This window comes from Telmatherina bonti, assembly GCF_933228915.1.
Source record: "Telmatherina bonti genome assembly, chromosome: 8".
Lineage (NCBI taxonomy): Eukaryota > Metazoa > Chordata > Actinopteri > Atheriniformes > Telmatherinidae > Telmatherina > Telmatherina bonti.
In genome coordinates this window covers 27,425,000-27,441,050 of record NC_136626.1, presented here as the reverse complement: position 1 = coordinate 27,441,050, position 16,051 = coordinate 27,425,000, and the positions used below count along the sequence as shown (strand labels likewise).

General features: G+C 39.3%; 1 protein-coding gene across 1 annotated transcript in view; it reads left to right on the top strand.

Moving 5' to 3' along the window:
• Positions 1–16,051, top strand: part of hcn2b (hyperpolarization activated cyclic nucleotide-gated potassium channel 2b) — a gene marked incomplete at both ends in the record, with an annotated part of 44,512 nt that overhangs the window by 26,369 nt on the left and 2,092 nt on the right. The window contains 3 exons of the mRNA XM_079244815.1: positions 5,678–5,824; positions 6,653–6,893; positions 13,629–13,793. Of these exons, the coding sequence (XP_079100941.1) occupies positions 5,678–5,824; positions 6,653–6,893; positions 13,629–13,793 (553 nt within the window). The remainder of the gene's footprint in view (positions 1–5,677; positions 5,825–6,652; positions 6,894–13,628; positions 13,794–16,051) is intronic.

Here is a 16,051-nt window from a genome sequence, read left to right as displayed (position 1 = left end):
GGAAGCTGGAGCCTATCCCACCTGGCTTTGGGCGACAGGCAGGGTACACCCTGGACAGCTTGCCAGTCCATCGCAGGGCCACACAGAGATGAACAACCACTCATGCTCACACTTACTCCTAGGGGCAATTTAGAGGAACCAATTGACCTAACATGCATGTCTTTGGATGGTGGGAGGAAGCCAGAGTACCCGGAGAGAACCCACGCATACACAGGGAGAACATGCAGACTTCACACAGAAAGGCCACTGACCAAACCCCTCCCCAGCCAAGGATCAAACCAGTGACCTTCTTGCTGTGAGGCCACAGTGCTAACCACTGTGCCACTGTGCAGCCCCAAGTGTTTATGGTCAAGAAAACACATGAAATACAGCATTTAGTCAATTGTGTTTGGTTTATTAAACTTTAACCGTGCAAAACAATGGCAACTGTTTGGCACATCTCTACTACGCTTCAACCTCTCCATTGTTTGCGTTGTCAAGGCGACAGTGACTGACGGATATGATGTGGCTCGTAACGGGTGGAGTTCACCTCGGATGTGGGACTTTGGGAGGAATGAAATGGTGTAAATCTAAATGTAAATTCACTTTCTGAATGTACACTTACATTTATTGAAATATATTTATATAATATATTCATATTATTTTATTTAACAATGTTTTAAAGAAGACATTAAACATACCCCCTGGAATGCCTTGAAGTACCCCCAGGGGTACGCGTATCCCCATTTGAGAAACTGTGTGCTACAAGAAAGGTGAAATAATCATCTATCTTATTATGACACAGCAGCTATGCTCTTAGGGTTTCATTGCTTTAGCAGACAAGGAGTAAAATGAGTTGGCTATAAAGTGAGTTTTAATGGCTTTAAAAGTGTAGATACACTTTTTGGGAGTCCCTCTTAAATGAATTAATTAGAAATCTAGAGAGAATGAATTATGTTTTTTTTTGCTTTTGGGAGATGTTACACATTAAAGAGCTTGGCTGGAGAAAAAAAAAACTTAGTTTTTCATGAGATCTCTCACATGCGTTCCCAGGGGAGTTTTACACTCATGCATCCCAAAACGACTTAGATTATACTGGAATACCACAATGTCCACAAAGAACATTTTCATATTCTAAAAGGAATTATTGTAGCCCAAATATTGATGTTTTTTGTTTTTTTTTTAGCTAAAACAGAGTAAGAGTGTTATGTTTAATAAATATAAGCCAGAAATGAACCAACAGTCTTTATAAGTTGGTCTTGAACATTTGATTTAACTACAAGTATTGCATATTATCCCTTCCATCCAACCACACTTACTCCCAGTTTCTTGGATTTTGGAACTTTAAAGGAAAGATGTATCTTTAGGCAGTCTTTCCCAAACAGATGGTCCCATGATAATATTAGGGGTTAAATGAAACTTTATTTACTTTCTGTGCCAAAGGCAACACAAAGTGTTTTAGATGAAAAAACGAATTCATTCATATTAAATAAAACAAGTCACCACACACCAAAACAGATAACATAGCAATTTAATAACACACTCGTTATATTCTCTTTCACACACAGGACCCCCTGCCACCCACACAGGGGTGATCATTGAAGCAATAATCCCAAACCTGAGCAGGCAAAGCCCCCAGCATGGAGGATTACCATAAGGAAAAGGAAAACACTAATAAAACTAATTAAATGATGTAAAATAAATTAATATGAAGTAACATTCAGTTAAAAGCTTGGCTAAAAATGTGGCTCTTGAGCCTCCTTTTAAAAACAGCAACAGTCTCTGCAGCCCTGAGCTTCTCTGGCAGACTGTTCCTCAGCCAAGGGCCGTAATAACAGAAAGAGGCCTTGCTGTATAGGTTTTAGTTCTGACCTTATGAGCAACCAAATGGCCAATACCAGAGGACCTCAGGGTCCGTGAAGACTCATAAATTAAAAGCAGGTGAGATACATAGGAAGGGGCAGCTGTAGCTCAGGCGGAAGAGCAGTTGTCCTTCTACTGGTAAATTGGGGGATCGATTCCAGGCTTCCCCTGAAATGCCGAAGTGTCCTAGGGCAAGACACTGAACCCCAAACTGCCCCCTGATGTGCCTATTGGGGTATGAGTGTGTTGAATGAGTGTGTCTGTGTGAATGGGTGAATGTGACAAGTAGTGTAAAGCGCTTCAAGTGGTCTGTATGACTAGAAAAGCGCTATAGAAGTACAAGTCCATTTACTATTTAAAAGCTATTAATTTATAATCAAATCCAGTTAAATCAAACTTTATTTGTATAGCACTTTTCATACAAAAGCATATCAAAAGCTTAACAACATAAAAATAAAAACAGTTTCACACTTAAAAACACACACACGCACACACACACAACCCAACCCTTCCCCTGCCATTAATGCCTAAATAAAAACTAATAACTTCAGGATTCTGTTTCTATATCTGGCTTGACACTGCTGTGAGGAAACGACATCTGGGGAATCCGTCCATGTCAGGACCCGCCCCAGGAATGACCAACAGAGACGCAGCCACAGGGAACACCCTGGCTAAGGTAGGCTGGGGTCCACACCCCAGCCATATGGCTGCAGTGTAGAACCCCTGCCAAACCCCCACCAGGATGACTCCCACAACAGGGACCCTGCAGGAAAAACAGGTGCAGCCCCTGACACGGAGGATCCCCATGAGGAAGAAGAAACACTGGAACCAAAAGGTTAAAAAGATAAAATATAGACACAGAAGATAAAATAACCTGGTCAATAATTCTGTAAAACAATAATTAGAACAATGGGGATTAAAATATGTCATAAAATTAGGGAACAAAGATTATGAAAAAATAAATTTAAAAAAAAAAAAAAAAAAAAAAAAAAAATATATATATATATATATATATATATATATATATATATATATATATATATATATATACATATATATATATATACATATATATATATATATACATATATATATTTATATATATATATATTATATATATATATTATATATATAAATATATATATATATATATATATAATTATATATAAATATATATATATTTATATTATAAATATATATATATATATATATATATATATTATATATAAATATATATATATAAATATAAATATATATATATATATATATATATTATATATAAATATATATATATAAATATAAATATATATATATATATATATATATAAGTATAAATATATATATTTATATATATATATATATATATATATATAAGTATAAATATATATTTATATATATATATATATATATATATATATATATATATATATATATATATATATATATATATATATATATATATATATATATATATATATTTATATATATAAAATGAAAATAAAAATAAATTAAAAATATATATTTAATGCCAGGATTTTTTTAGTTGGAGCTACCGGCGTTTTCCCACAGTGGAAGTGGAACCGTACTGGGAGAAAGGGGGAATTCGATGGTAAAATAAGAAAAAGAAAAAAAAAAAAAAGGAATGCTGTCAAAACAGAAATGGAAGAATTAACCCTTTATAGTCCGACTCGTGAAAAAAATGGTAAGAGAAGTTATCAGGCCCTTGAACAAAATGTCACAAAAAAATGGGGGATTATTTATCATTTATCACCACAGGTTATGTCAAAATTTTTATAATGAAATCTGCTGTGTGTTTTAAAAGAAGAAGACAAGTGTCAGATTGTGTTCAGCAGGATTTGGAAGAAAGTTTTTACCATATAGTGATGCAAAATGTCTCCAAAACTGTGTGTAACAAATACATCACACTGGTCTTACTGATTACAGTAAGATCTCTGGATTTGATCATGTGTCCTTATAAGTAAAACACTTTACCTTCACTTTTCATCATGAGAAGAACTTCTTCCTGCACACCAGAGAGACACATTGAATGACAGGTGGTCTGTGCCGTATTGAGGTTATTGTGATTTGCTGTGTCACCTGCACCACCAGGGTCAAGCCTCCATTTGATTCTCTAAGCCATATGTCACCTTACAGTATGACAAAATGTAATTTCCTGGACAGTCAGTGATCCCAACCAATTCATGTGGCATTGCTTGTGACAAGCAAGGTCATTGCTGGCGCCCCACCCTCCACACACATGCACACACACATGCAAACACCCGACCTACCCCCTCAACCTCGTCTGTCCTACACAGGGCAGCCTTTAAATCCTGCTGTTAGTTTGGACAGGGAAGGCTCTCCCTCACCCCGCTGCTTGAAATGTGTTTTTCCTCTGACTGACAGTTTTTTTCCACAGGGCGATGACTCACACTGCTTTACACACATAAACACACAGGCTTGGGAGGGAGGGACGCCTTATGTAACGTTTAAAACAACTCCAACTCCAACAGGCCCCATGTGGAGTTGTTGTACTTGTTGCCCTGTATTGATCGTCATTTTAAAGCAGATTTTCTTGATTCGGTCACATAATTCTCAATTATCATGATCCAATTTCAACATGCAAGAATTTTAATTCAAGACTGGGAATCCTAACTTTAGTTGAGTGTGTGTGTGTGTGTGTGTGTGTGGTTATAGCAACTGAATCTTTTCCTGCTGATGAATCTGCTGACATCAAGCAGTTGCCATCTCTCCCTTTTTTCAGGGTTTATCTTTTGAACTATGGCTCTGAACCATGTTACCACTTCTCATGGCCTCAGTGCTGTGGTGTGTGTGTGTGTGTGTGTGTGTGTGTGTGTGTGTGGCACACACAATCAATGGCTTTGCACTTACAGGACGGTAGTGACGTATAAAACAATAAACAAAACAAACTGAAGAAACATTTGTGCTGCGCAAACATGAAGTAATAACATGATTACTGCCTCCATGCCATTTTTATCGTACAGTATAAAAACCAGGAGCTGCTGCTTCCAAAGAGAATCCAGGCATGAAATGTAATAGGTTGCATTAAGAGAAGTGGACATTCTAGATGCATTTGATGTAGATAGCAGGCTGCGATGATGCAAGTCTCTTGGGTTCGATTTGACCTGCCAGAGCAAACACAACGTGCTGGAACTGATTTCTGCACTCCTTTTTCTTTCTGCTGGTTACATATTCATCACTTACAACATAAATAACAAATATCTTTCTCTGAATAGAAACCTAAGTACACAAATGCCCACTGCTTCCATTTAATTATTAACCTACGTCTTCTTGGATCATAGAGGAGTTAAAAAGGAGACATTAGAGAAGACTGGTCTTCCTCATTTAGAACTGGATCACATGTTTGGTGGATTTATCCTGTAAAAACGACGTCGTTAATGATAACAGTTTGAGGGAAGGAGCGACTGAGTTCTCACATAAAACTGTGGTGTGTTTCTTCTTTAAAACAGCAGAGCGTGATGAATCCTCATGGGCTTTGCAGCACTGTCACATTTCTTCAGCAGCTTCACAGTTTTTTTTTTTGTTTTTTTTTGCCCCAACAGCCGCAAGTCAGAAATGTGTCACAGGAGCATCATGTGAGCAGACGTGCCCACCTCAAAGAGCTTGAGCATTTGCAGCGCTGGTTCCTATCTGAGAAATGGACATTTTAATTAAGTAGCAAAGAGCGGCAACCCTTCAAAGTCAGATAAACTTCTCAAACAGCCTCGGTTAACAAAGCACTTGCTGTGTTCTGTTTGTATTATTAATGTTTCTGTTTGGCTCAACCCCATCTCTCACGCCGCTCTTCATCTTCCAGTACAAACAAGTGGAGCAGTACATGTCGTTCCATAAACTGCCGGCCGACTTCCGACAGAAAATCCATGACTACTATGAGCACAGATACCAGGGCAAGATGTTTGATGAGGAAAGCATCCTGGAGGAGCTTAATGAGCCCCTGCGCGAGGTATGAAAACACTCAGTCACCCATTAATACACGTATTTCTTATCTCCACAAGAAGTAATTACACTCTGTGTGTGTGTGTGTTCATTATTGTGCTCTCTTTTGGTTTCTTCCTCGGAGAACATAATAAAAGAGACCAGATATGCAATTACCAGCAACCAGCTGGTGCAACTTACTGCTGAATTACTTATTACCTATTTGGTATGTGAGTATGCGAGTCATAAAGAGACACATGGTTTTTAACTTTTTTCACTCAATAAAACATGTTTGAAAAGACTAAAAAAAAAAAGCAGTGGTTTAATGTATCTAATGGTGGCAGAGGTCTTTGGGTTAATGATTAATGTTTAGTCTTGAGTTAAACTGGACATGTGTGATTAGTTTTCTGTAAGTCAGGCTTATTTACTTGCAGTCATTCAGTCTCTGTTTCCAGCAATGGCAGGTGTAGTTGGTTCAGATTTTAATCAAATTCCTTAAATGTAGCTAAATGCACACAGCATTATCAGCAAGGTTTGAGTTCTCCTAAATGCTTCAGTGGGCTTGCTAATGTGAAACAAGTAGAGGCTTCCCCGTCTCCAATAATCTTCCCAAAGGTAAAGGTATTGATTTGAGCAGTTGTGATTGATGTGCTGTAAAAGATAAGTGCTGATAAGTGCAATAAGTACATACGGTAAAGTAGTTGTCATGCAAATATGACTTAATGACAAGAAAAAAAAAAATTACATTTAGTAAGAAAGGCAAATAAACCCTGAGCAACCATCCAGAAGTTATTAACTGTATCATTGTCTGTGAACACCCCAAAGAAGCCCCTCACCGTTTCCCCTTGCCATTTAGGAAATTGTCAACTTCAACTGCCGAAAGCTGGTGGCCTCCATGCCGCTCTTTGCCAACGCCGATCCCAACTTTGTGACAGCCATGCTGACAAAACTGAGGTTTGAAGTCTTTCAGCCTGGAGACTACATAATCAGAGAGGGCACCATTGGCAAGAAGATGTACTTCATCCAGCACGGGGTGGTGAGCATCCTGACCAAAGGAAACATCGGCATGAAACTTATGGATGGCTCCTACTTTGGAGGTATTTTGCTGTCTTTTTCCATTGCTGAATGATCAGTTTTATTCTATTTCATTCCAATATTTGCCTCAGTAAGTTTTACTTACACAAAAAGAGTAAAACACCCTGACATTTTGTCTGGACCTCTTGAGCAACCTTGCCCCAGGGCCCATTCTGTTCTATTTTCCCCAGCAGTTGTTCTTGTGTGGCTGTTTAGAAATCGCTGCCATTGCCATTCCTAAGCTCACACTGTCACGGCATCGCATACACTTCCTACAACCCTGGTTGGTCTGAACAGGCTTCGTTTGTAACATTGGATGCCCTCTGCAGCAGACCAGAGCTCCCCGTTGGTAAAAGATGATGTGCCAGCTGCCCAGAGCACTGGTGCAGTGGCACAACTATTCAGCATGCTGTTGCATGCACACATCCAATTAATAACAGCTAATTAGCATAGCAGATCTGGGATGATTGAGCCATTTGCAATGTCAAACAAAGACAGTTTGAAGCCATTCTTGACACCATGGTGAAAAATCACAGGCTTCTTTGCACGTAACTGGAGAACCAACACAGTTTTAAAACTTTACTGAGTCTGTATCTGTGGTAAAGTGTCTGAATTAGTTAGCAGTAGTAAGTAAATGCTGATGTTAACATCCCCGTGAAACTTTGGTACCATGTACAGTAGCTGGTTTCACATTTTACTGAGAACCTATAAGCTGGGATCAGATAAACTGCCATTAATAAATGTTTAAAACTGTTTTAAACTTTAACATACGAAGTGGAAAAGATTTTATTTTATCCTGAAAGACAAACCTGTGTGTGTTTTTTCTGTGACTTAAAATCCGCTAAGTCTCCAGGTTAGGCAAAACTAGTCACACAGGCCCCTACAGATTTAAAGAAGCTTTTTTCCATAGAATGACTTGGTCATGCTGGTAAATAAATGTGCAAATTGCAGAATCCTGTCTAAATGACCTGGAAACATCAAATAAAGGACAGTTTTTGCCTGCATAACCATTGCGGATAGATTATTATACCTTAATCATTGATATAAACCCCTCCCTTAGTTCCATTTTCTGCAATGCAGACCACAAATATGACCACTTTAGACAATCAAATACTTTCATTGCATGTAATGACAACACTGCTGCTGAGTTACTATTCCCCACTGAATCTATGATATGCATTAGAGGTCTAGTATTATCACAGGCCAGACGGGGTTTAATAAAACCAGTTTGGTCACAATAAATCTGTTCAATCATATCAACCTGTAATCTGGGGGCAAGCACCTTTGCATGTAGTTCAAAGGTGCTGTTCAAAAGTGACAAAGGTCTATAATTACTGCAATTAGTTGATTCTTTATATTTTTCAGTAATAGTGAGACTAAGGCAATATTAGTATTCCTGGAAAAGAGCCCCTTTTGTAAGGAAAATTGTCTCATATTCAGTGTAAGGAGTTACTGTGAGGACCTGGAAGTTCAGCCACACACAAAGGAGCTGTGAACAAAAACCAGTTTATTTGAGGAATGGATGAGGCTAAGGAGCGGAGGATCAATCCAGGGACATGAGCAGCTGTGAGAGTCCAGGTTCTAGAGACAAGGTCAGCAGGGAGGCATGAGGTCAAGATTATATTGTAAATGCAGTACTTAACCAGGACGATAGGCAAGGCTTAGGGTTCCAGAGACAAGGCGAGGTTCTGTGTCCAGAAAATCCAAAAGAGATGTCCGTCATGGGCACGGCAAGGAGAGGAATCCAGGGACTTGAAGAGGTGGGTCGGCAATAGGATACCATCCGTAGAACGCTGGACAACAAGACATTGGTCTGATGATAATCTGGCAGAGGGGAAGAGACTGGAGAGTGTTTAAGTAGGCTTTGAGTCATGACAAAACGGGCAGAAGACTGAATGAGACTGATGAGCACAGCAGAGGCAATTAGGAAGACTCAGGTGGACTGAGTTCCAACTGATGAGTGCCGGCAGATCAGGGAAGAAAAACGTGACAATTCAGAACCAAATGACCAAGAACATTCCAGAAAGAAAATAAATTCAGGTGGAATCCAATCTATTCCCAGTGATTTTTCTGCTTGCATTTCTCTCACAGATTGTTCTAATTGTTTTAATGATATAGGTTCAGCCAGTTTCTTCGCCTCTCGTTGGACAGGCGGGGTAATTCTAGTTAATCAAGAAATGCATCACAGTTAAACTTATACGCTACTTCTGATTTACAAAACTCTTCATAGAATGATTAAAAAGATGAGTTTATTTGTTCAGGTTCTGTTACCAACATCCCGTCTGAAGCCTTTGATGCTACCCACTGACAAATACATTTACTGGCTCCAATGTTAAAATCAATCACTTATCAGGTTGTTGTAATGTATCATGTAATGATCTGATGAGAGCTTGTTCAGATCTGTGACAAATTTAAAGACAAAAATATATTTACAGATATAAACCAAATTCCAAATTATGAACCTCAAATTTAACTCATAACCTCTGACTCATGGCTTCTGCTTTCATTGTCTCACTGCCAGACACCCAAGACAACACACCCAAAGAAAAATCAGGTGCTTGAAATTCCTTATGGGGCAGCATGAAGAGATGGAGGTGCTTTCGACTGCTTCATGCAACCTTTCCCAAGATGCAACTCCAGAATATAAATTGATAAAATCCCACAGAACACTTTATCTCTTCCAGTTTCTTTGCATCCAGTTTGTATTGGGGTCTTCTAAGATCAGTTAGTGATACAACCCGTTGATGTTATCTTATCTGCCTTGACCAAATACTAAACAATAACTGCATTAAATGTCGGTTTAGCTTCCCTTCAACCCCTCCACCCAGGATGGGGATAAGGATATGTTTCCATTAAAAACGTCCATCCATGATAACAGGAGGAGTTTCCATTGAACACATCAGGCAGGGAAACTCTAAAAGAACATTTCTGGAGATTTTATTGCAGACAAACAAGATAACATGAGCTCAAGAAATACAAGTGAACATTCATTTCACTGCTAAAATTCACATTAATCAACCAGCATTTCTCCATACACCTCATCATATTTAAAGATTAAACCACAGGCCACACATGGCCATCTGATGGTTTGAACAGCCTTTTATTCAGCCCTAGTGGTTTCATTAGCATCATTATCTTCCCCCAACACTTCCCACTGCCCACTAATGATGCTGGCAGTATGCAAATGGTTGTCTTCTGTATAAGCAGGAAAATCCCAAGAGAGGATTTATGAAAGGATGTCTGGGCCAGTTTGCTGAGAGTTTTTCCACAACTTTAACTTAAGTGGAGCACCAAAAATTGTTAAATATTATGTCTTAGTAATCTTCAGAAAACAGTTCATAATAAAGTGACTGGATCGTGTAAACTTTAACAAATGCCCAAATTATTCATCAGCATAAATTAGTGACTGTATTTGATTTTTTTCCAGGTATTTGTCCAGAAAGTAGAGCAGCATTGAGAGACATTAGATTTTTTTTTGTATAGAGCCAACATAGAGGTGTGTGAACAACCAGGAGGTAAAATGCAACACTTAACCCAGAATGTTTAGAACCAAGCTCTAAAATCATTCAGTTGATTTTTATCAAGCCTTTACCCACTTTACCAGGACTTCAAACTATTTTAAGCCCTTTGTGTAGAGCAGCAGAAGATTGTGGATCCAGATCTGTAAAAGCCCAACTAGAAGCATGACAGCAGCCCAGTGTAGAACAAATGCTGGCTCTGATTAAATTTTTAGCTTAGAGCATGCATAGCCAAAAAGCAGTGGAAATAATCCAAGAAATATTTAAATAGTGTGACCATAGTAAGACACAAGTTAGTGTAGGATGGCCAAAATATAACTACAATGCAATGGGTCATTGTTTACTTTTGATTAAAAGGATACCTTTTAACTAGGGGCCCTAAACCTGTAACATCCTGAACCCACAGGTTACACAACATTGTTGCAAAATTAGAAACGTCTCAATCTGTGACACTCAAAAAAACAGACGAACAAACAAACAGAAAACAACAGAAAGCCGAAACTGCCCCCAAACCATTACTATAAATAGTTCTGAGTATCAAATGAAGCAGTAACTTTGGCTCAACTCTTTTCAATAACTTATGAAAATTGTAATAAGCAACAGTGCAGACCTAGATATTCAGCAACACACAGGAATAGTTAAGGCAAGAAGAAGGCTTCACAGTTGAGGCCTGATCCTTGGGGGAGAAAAGGTCGTGGTCCAGATAGGCAGTAATGGTCCATCATGGACAAGGCAAAGATGAGTAATTCAGGGAAATACACAGGGTAGGTAACCTTGAATCAGCCATAGAGGGACAGCTGGGTAAAAGAGATGTTTATCATCTGACAGAAAGAAAAAGGAAAGAGCTTCTGAAGTATGGAATAGGAGAAGGAATAGGATCATGACAGAAAACGTCAGCATTAGCTATTAGCTTATTACACATTACACTAGTACTGCTTCCTATTGAACCACATATGAAAACCATAAACTAAACCAGGCCAGTTGCTAATGGTACCATTACTTCTTTGATATCTATATGATTTATTGGAAATGCATTTATTGCATGCAAACCAGCGTAACTTATTTAGGGAGTCATGTTAGCTTTGGTCTGTAGCTGATTAGCTCCAATTAGCCACAGTTAGTTTCTATTACACAGCAAAATAAAGACAAAGACATATACTGCAACATTCTGCATATCATCAGGCATTGTTCTGAACAAACACTGGCTGAAAGATGTGAAAAAGTAAATCACATTTTGGTACGTTTGCACAACAGGCAGCTAACGGCAGTCTAATGATACTGATGCGAACAGAGAGTGGCTTTTACATCCACACTGTTCTTTCATCAGACTCAGCAAGCACATTCTTTACCAGGTCAACTCATGTCTTTCCTTTAGAGCAATGTCTTTCCTGCTTGCTCTTTGCTTCCTCTGACACCGTTTTCACCTTTTAACTTCCTTCAGCCAGGACTAACCTTTGTTAGCCAAAAGTAGCACAAAGCAGAGCTCTCTGTGTTTATAGAGGGGGACCCTTAAAGCAAGGCGCTCCAGATCACATGATCCTATAAGAGACGGACCCACTCCCGAAAATTTACAATGTCTGGTTTCTGAAGAGGGTAGCCCCTCGGAGGGGAAACACCCTCATTTTCCCCTTTGATCTCTTTCCACAGTCAAAAACAAAATTGTGTTTGCATGCTTATTTACTACATGACATCGAATAAATTCAGTCATAGCTTTGATTATTTTTTAAAAATGCACAATTTAAATAAAGGTATTGTAGTCAAATCATTTGTGGCATTTCAATGCATTGTGTGTGTGTGTGTGCACTCCTAAAGAATATCACAAAAGATGTGAACTTTAAAAAGTATATAATTAGGATTATAAATTCATATTTTTTGATAGAGCACTTTAAAATACACAAAATCCTATTACTCACCAACAAAAGAAGGAATTGAATTGAATGTTACCCAGAGTAAACACACCATATAACCAATATCAAGCGATTAGCATGATGACTGCTGGAATCTAATAGCTGAAGTATGGCTCTGCTTTAACAAACTCCACTACAACAGTTCAGTGTCGGCACGTATTTCGCTCTTTGGTTTACCCATAGACTGTATATAAAAAGATGGACGGAGCTTCCATGACGTCATCCATAGGTTTCTGAAGAGCTGAATTGAAGCTCAGTGGGCGTTTCCTACCATCGCCATCTTGGCAGGGTCATGCATGTCGTCTCTCTCGGAAAATAAAGATATGGGCAAAGAGGTAGAGCTGACAGAGTGTCAGGTTGGATGATTGACATCGAGCGAACTCTGAGCTGCCTGTAGTTAAGAGCTAACGCGGAGATAACAGGAGCTAGCTAGTTTTGCAACCAGCCCCTACTGGATGAACAAATAAACCTTTAAAATTTGCTGCCACCTTTTGCCATTGATTTGTATTTCATCACAATATTCAGTTCCATTTCATTAACACTGCACTTTAACAAAAGTATAAGAGTATCTAAAGGGATTCACAGCACAAAACAGGACATGACGTGGTGCGACAATTTAAAAACATTATAAAGATTTAAAATTCACAAAGAATACAAGCAAATATCAACATTATAATAAATACATATAGCGATAAAATCCAAGATACAAGTGTGTGTTTCTATGTTATATACACGAGATTATTTTCTAAACAGCCATCTAATAACACAATAGCAGGCTATTTAGTAAATTTGTTTGTTTAAATCCTGCTGCTGATACAAGTTAAGAACATCTGGTTGCAGTCCATTGCAGAGCAAAGCATGAAATTATACTTTTACTGGAGAACACCTCAGATTCGTTATTTTCTCCCTTTCCTTCATTTGGAGGAGCCTGACCTTTCAGAAAAGGGAAAAGGAGGGCATATGGTTGTCAAGACAACAGTGAGCCCCATCCCTTAAAAAGGAAGCTAAGAAAAAAACAAGGTATTAATGGAAAGGGAAGGGGTACAAGTGAATGTAATGAAGCATATATATAGTTTTTTGTTCCCTTCACACAGCTGTGGGTGAGTGGTTTTTGTCACGGAGTCACACTGACTATAAGCAACAAATACCTGTCATTCTGGCACTTCCAGTTTGTTTCAGTCAGAGGAAAAAAAACAAAAAGAAAGTTTCCTTTGAGAGCAAACACTGCTCACCAATGTCTTCTTCATAGACTGCGTTCTTTTCTCTGTCACTGCCTGTCATCCTGCTATTTTCTGGTCTGTGTTATACCTGAAATCTTTGTCACCCCCAACAGAAATCTGTCTGCTGACCCGTGGCAGGCGGACAGCCAGTGTGCGATCAGACACTTACTGTCGCCTGTACTCACTCTCTGTGGACAATTTCAACGAAGTGCTGGAGGAGTATCCCATGATGAGGAGGGCCTTTGAGACAGTTGCTATCGACCGACTGGACAGGATAGGTAGGTCTGCCGCCATGTTCGATGGCATCTGCTTTTATGTGACATAAGCATGCAATTGATATACAATGTATCACTGATATACAAGAGACAGATATACATAAGACGCAGATATACAGTGTCTTATATCTTATGAGTCATTCATAAGATGTAATGAAGCATAAGGGAGTGTATTCAGTCATGAATGAGATGTCTGTCAAAACACTGCCTGACAGCTGTGAAATACAGTATGAATGATTATGAGTAATGCTGGGTGGCGAAAAGGAAGTGAGAGCAAAATTTTTGTTTTTGCATTTCAATGCTTCCTGTAGAAACGTGCCTCTGTGAAAAACAGTCATTTAACATGTCTAATATCAGTGAAATGACATCTCAGCAGCGACCGTGTGGGTTTGAGTGCTGACACACATACACAGATTTGCATGCCCCCTGTTATGACTGACAGTTGTTATTTTTCCTCACAATGTTAACCACCTCCCCCATCAGGACCCCCCCCACCCCACCCCCCACCTCACCTCCTCATTCTCCTTCTGGTCAGTTTTACTGCTGATGTCCCTTCCCATCCCTGTCACATGACCACACTTGACATGTGCAGAAGAGCTCTATATATGCCACCTGTCTGCAGCCAGATTCCACACATGTGCAGCCCTCAGTCAGACAACTCACTTATTTGGAGGAAAAGAGGCATGCCCCCCCCCCAAGAAAAAAGAAAAAAGAAGAGGAAAAGGAAACATTCCTTGCGGGATATGGATGCCCGGGTATTTGGTGATCACCATCAAAGCAAAAGCATTTAGCCAAACAAAGAAAATTAAACTCAAAAGGCACAATGTTTTTGTTTCTTCAGGTCTGGCTAATGTGGTGCACAGTGAGGTTGGGTGTGCTAAACTACCCACTAAGAAGATATTAAGCTAATGAGACAGTTCGGATAGGAGCAGCGTCTTAAGTCAGCTGTTACCAAGAAGACTGAGTGTAACCTTGAGCGTATGCATTGTTTAGTACATATTGCTGTAATGACTACTTAAGAAACTATTGAACTGTGTTTGAAGACTCAACGGTCGTGTAACTTTTCAATGAGTTGTGTGTTATGTATGTGGGTGCTTTTGAGTCCTGCATATGAAGAAGCTTCAGTTTACCAACTGCTTCAAAGGTGTCACCAGCAGCAATTAAGCTCTGCATGCATCTGTCTTCCTGGCTCGGTTATTGTCTGTAGTTATCCCTGGCAGCATGATTTCCAAAAATGGGCACTTCACTAGCAGATGCCTACATTTTTGCCCTGCCAGTTTCGAAGACCACCACCATATCTTTAAGAAAGGAGGAGGAGCACACAGCAATACAGCCAGGCTTTTCTTTTTGTGGTTGAATCACAGCCTCACGGGTTGTCCCTGCAGTCTTTGAGGAATGACCAGATCTCTAAGCTTTGACTGCTAAGTCATTTGTTTTTAGACCACTGTGTACATGCAACTCATGCAAAATGCAAATGATGCACAGGACACGCCACAGTTATAGTCTGCCTCCACCTTCTGGTAAGACAGCTGGCTGGGTTAGGGGAGTAGCAGGCCTTTCCTGACCTCTTTGTTATGTGGGTATCTCTCAGGCTGTTGCTCTGACTAATCATCTAGCTCCCTAGACCGCCTGCTGTACTGAAGAGCTGCCAGTATAATCAGAAGAGAGAACTTGCATTTTGTAGTTTGACAGGAATAAACTCGTGCGCTGATCTGCTGTTCTCATAATGATGTTGAAAAAAAGGGATTGTTCAAGACTTTTGCAGTCTTTCATATGCATATAAATGCCCATAGAATATTCTCTATATGCCCATTTCATGACTTTTTCTTTTGCTTCCAAAACAGCAAATGTATCATCTGAATGCACCAAAGAAGGCTTGCAAGCAGAAAGTCTCTTCAAGCTGACATTGATGGTTGGTGCTTCTCAGCTCACCTTTGGTTACCGATTCTCAAACCTAGAAGTGCCTTCTTGCTTTGGCAAAAAATAATTGGACTCCTCATCCAGAAAAAAGATATTTCTGTTTAGCTCCTCCATGACCCTTCCAGGTTATTAGATACAAGCGAGACAAAGCTGAGTCATATCTGACAAAACTTACCTTAGTGACCTGACAACGGTTAGTGTGCACTTGCGCAATCCCAATATTTTGATTTTACAGCTGTAGCTTGACCTCGCTGGACCCTACTGCTCAAATGCACACCTGCTTTCTGAGAATTAGTCTGTTCCAGCTACAGCAATGTGGACATCTTTGCCAGGACCCGGTG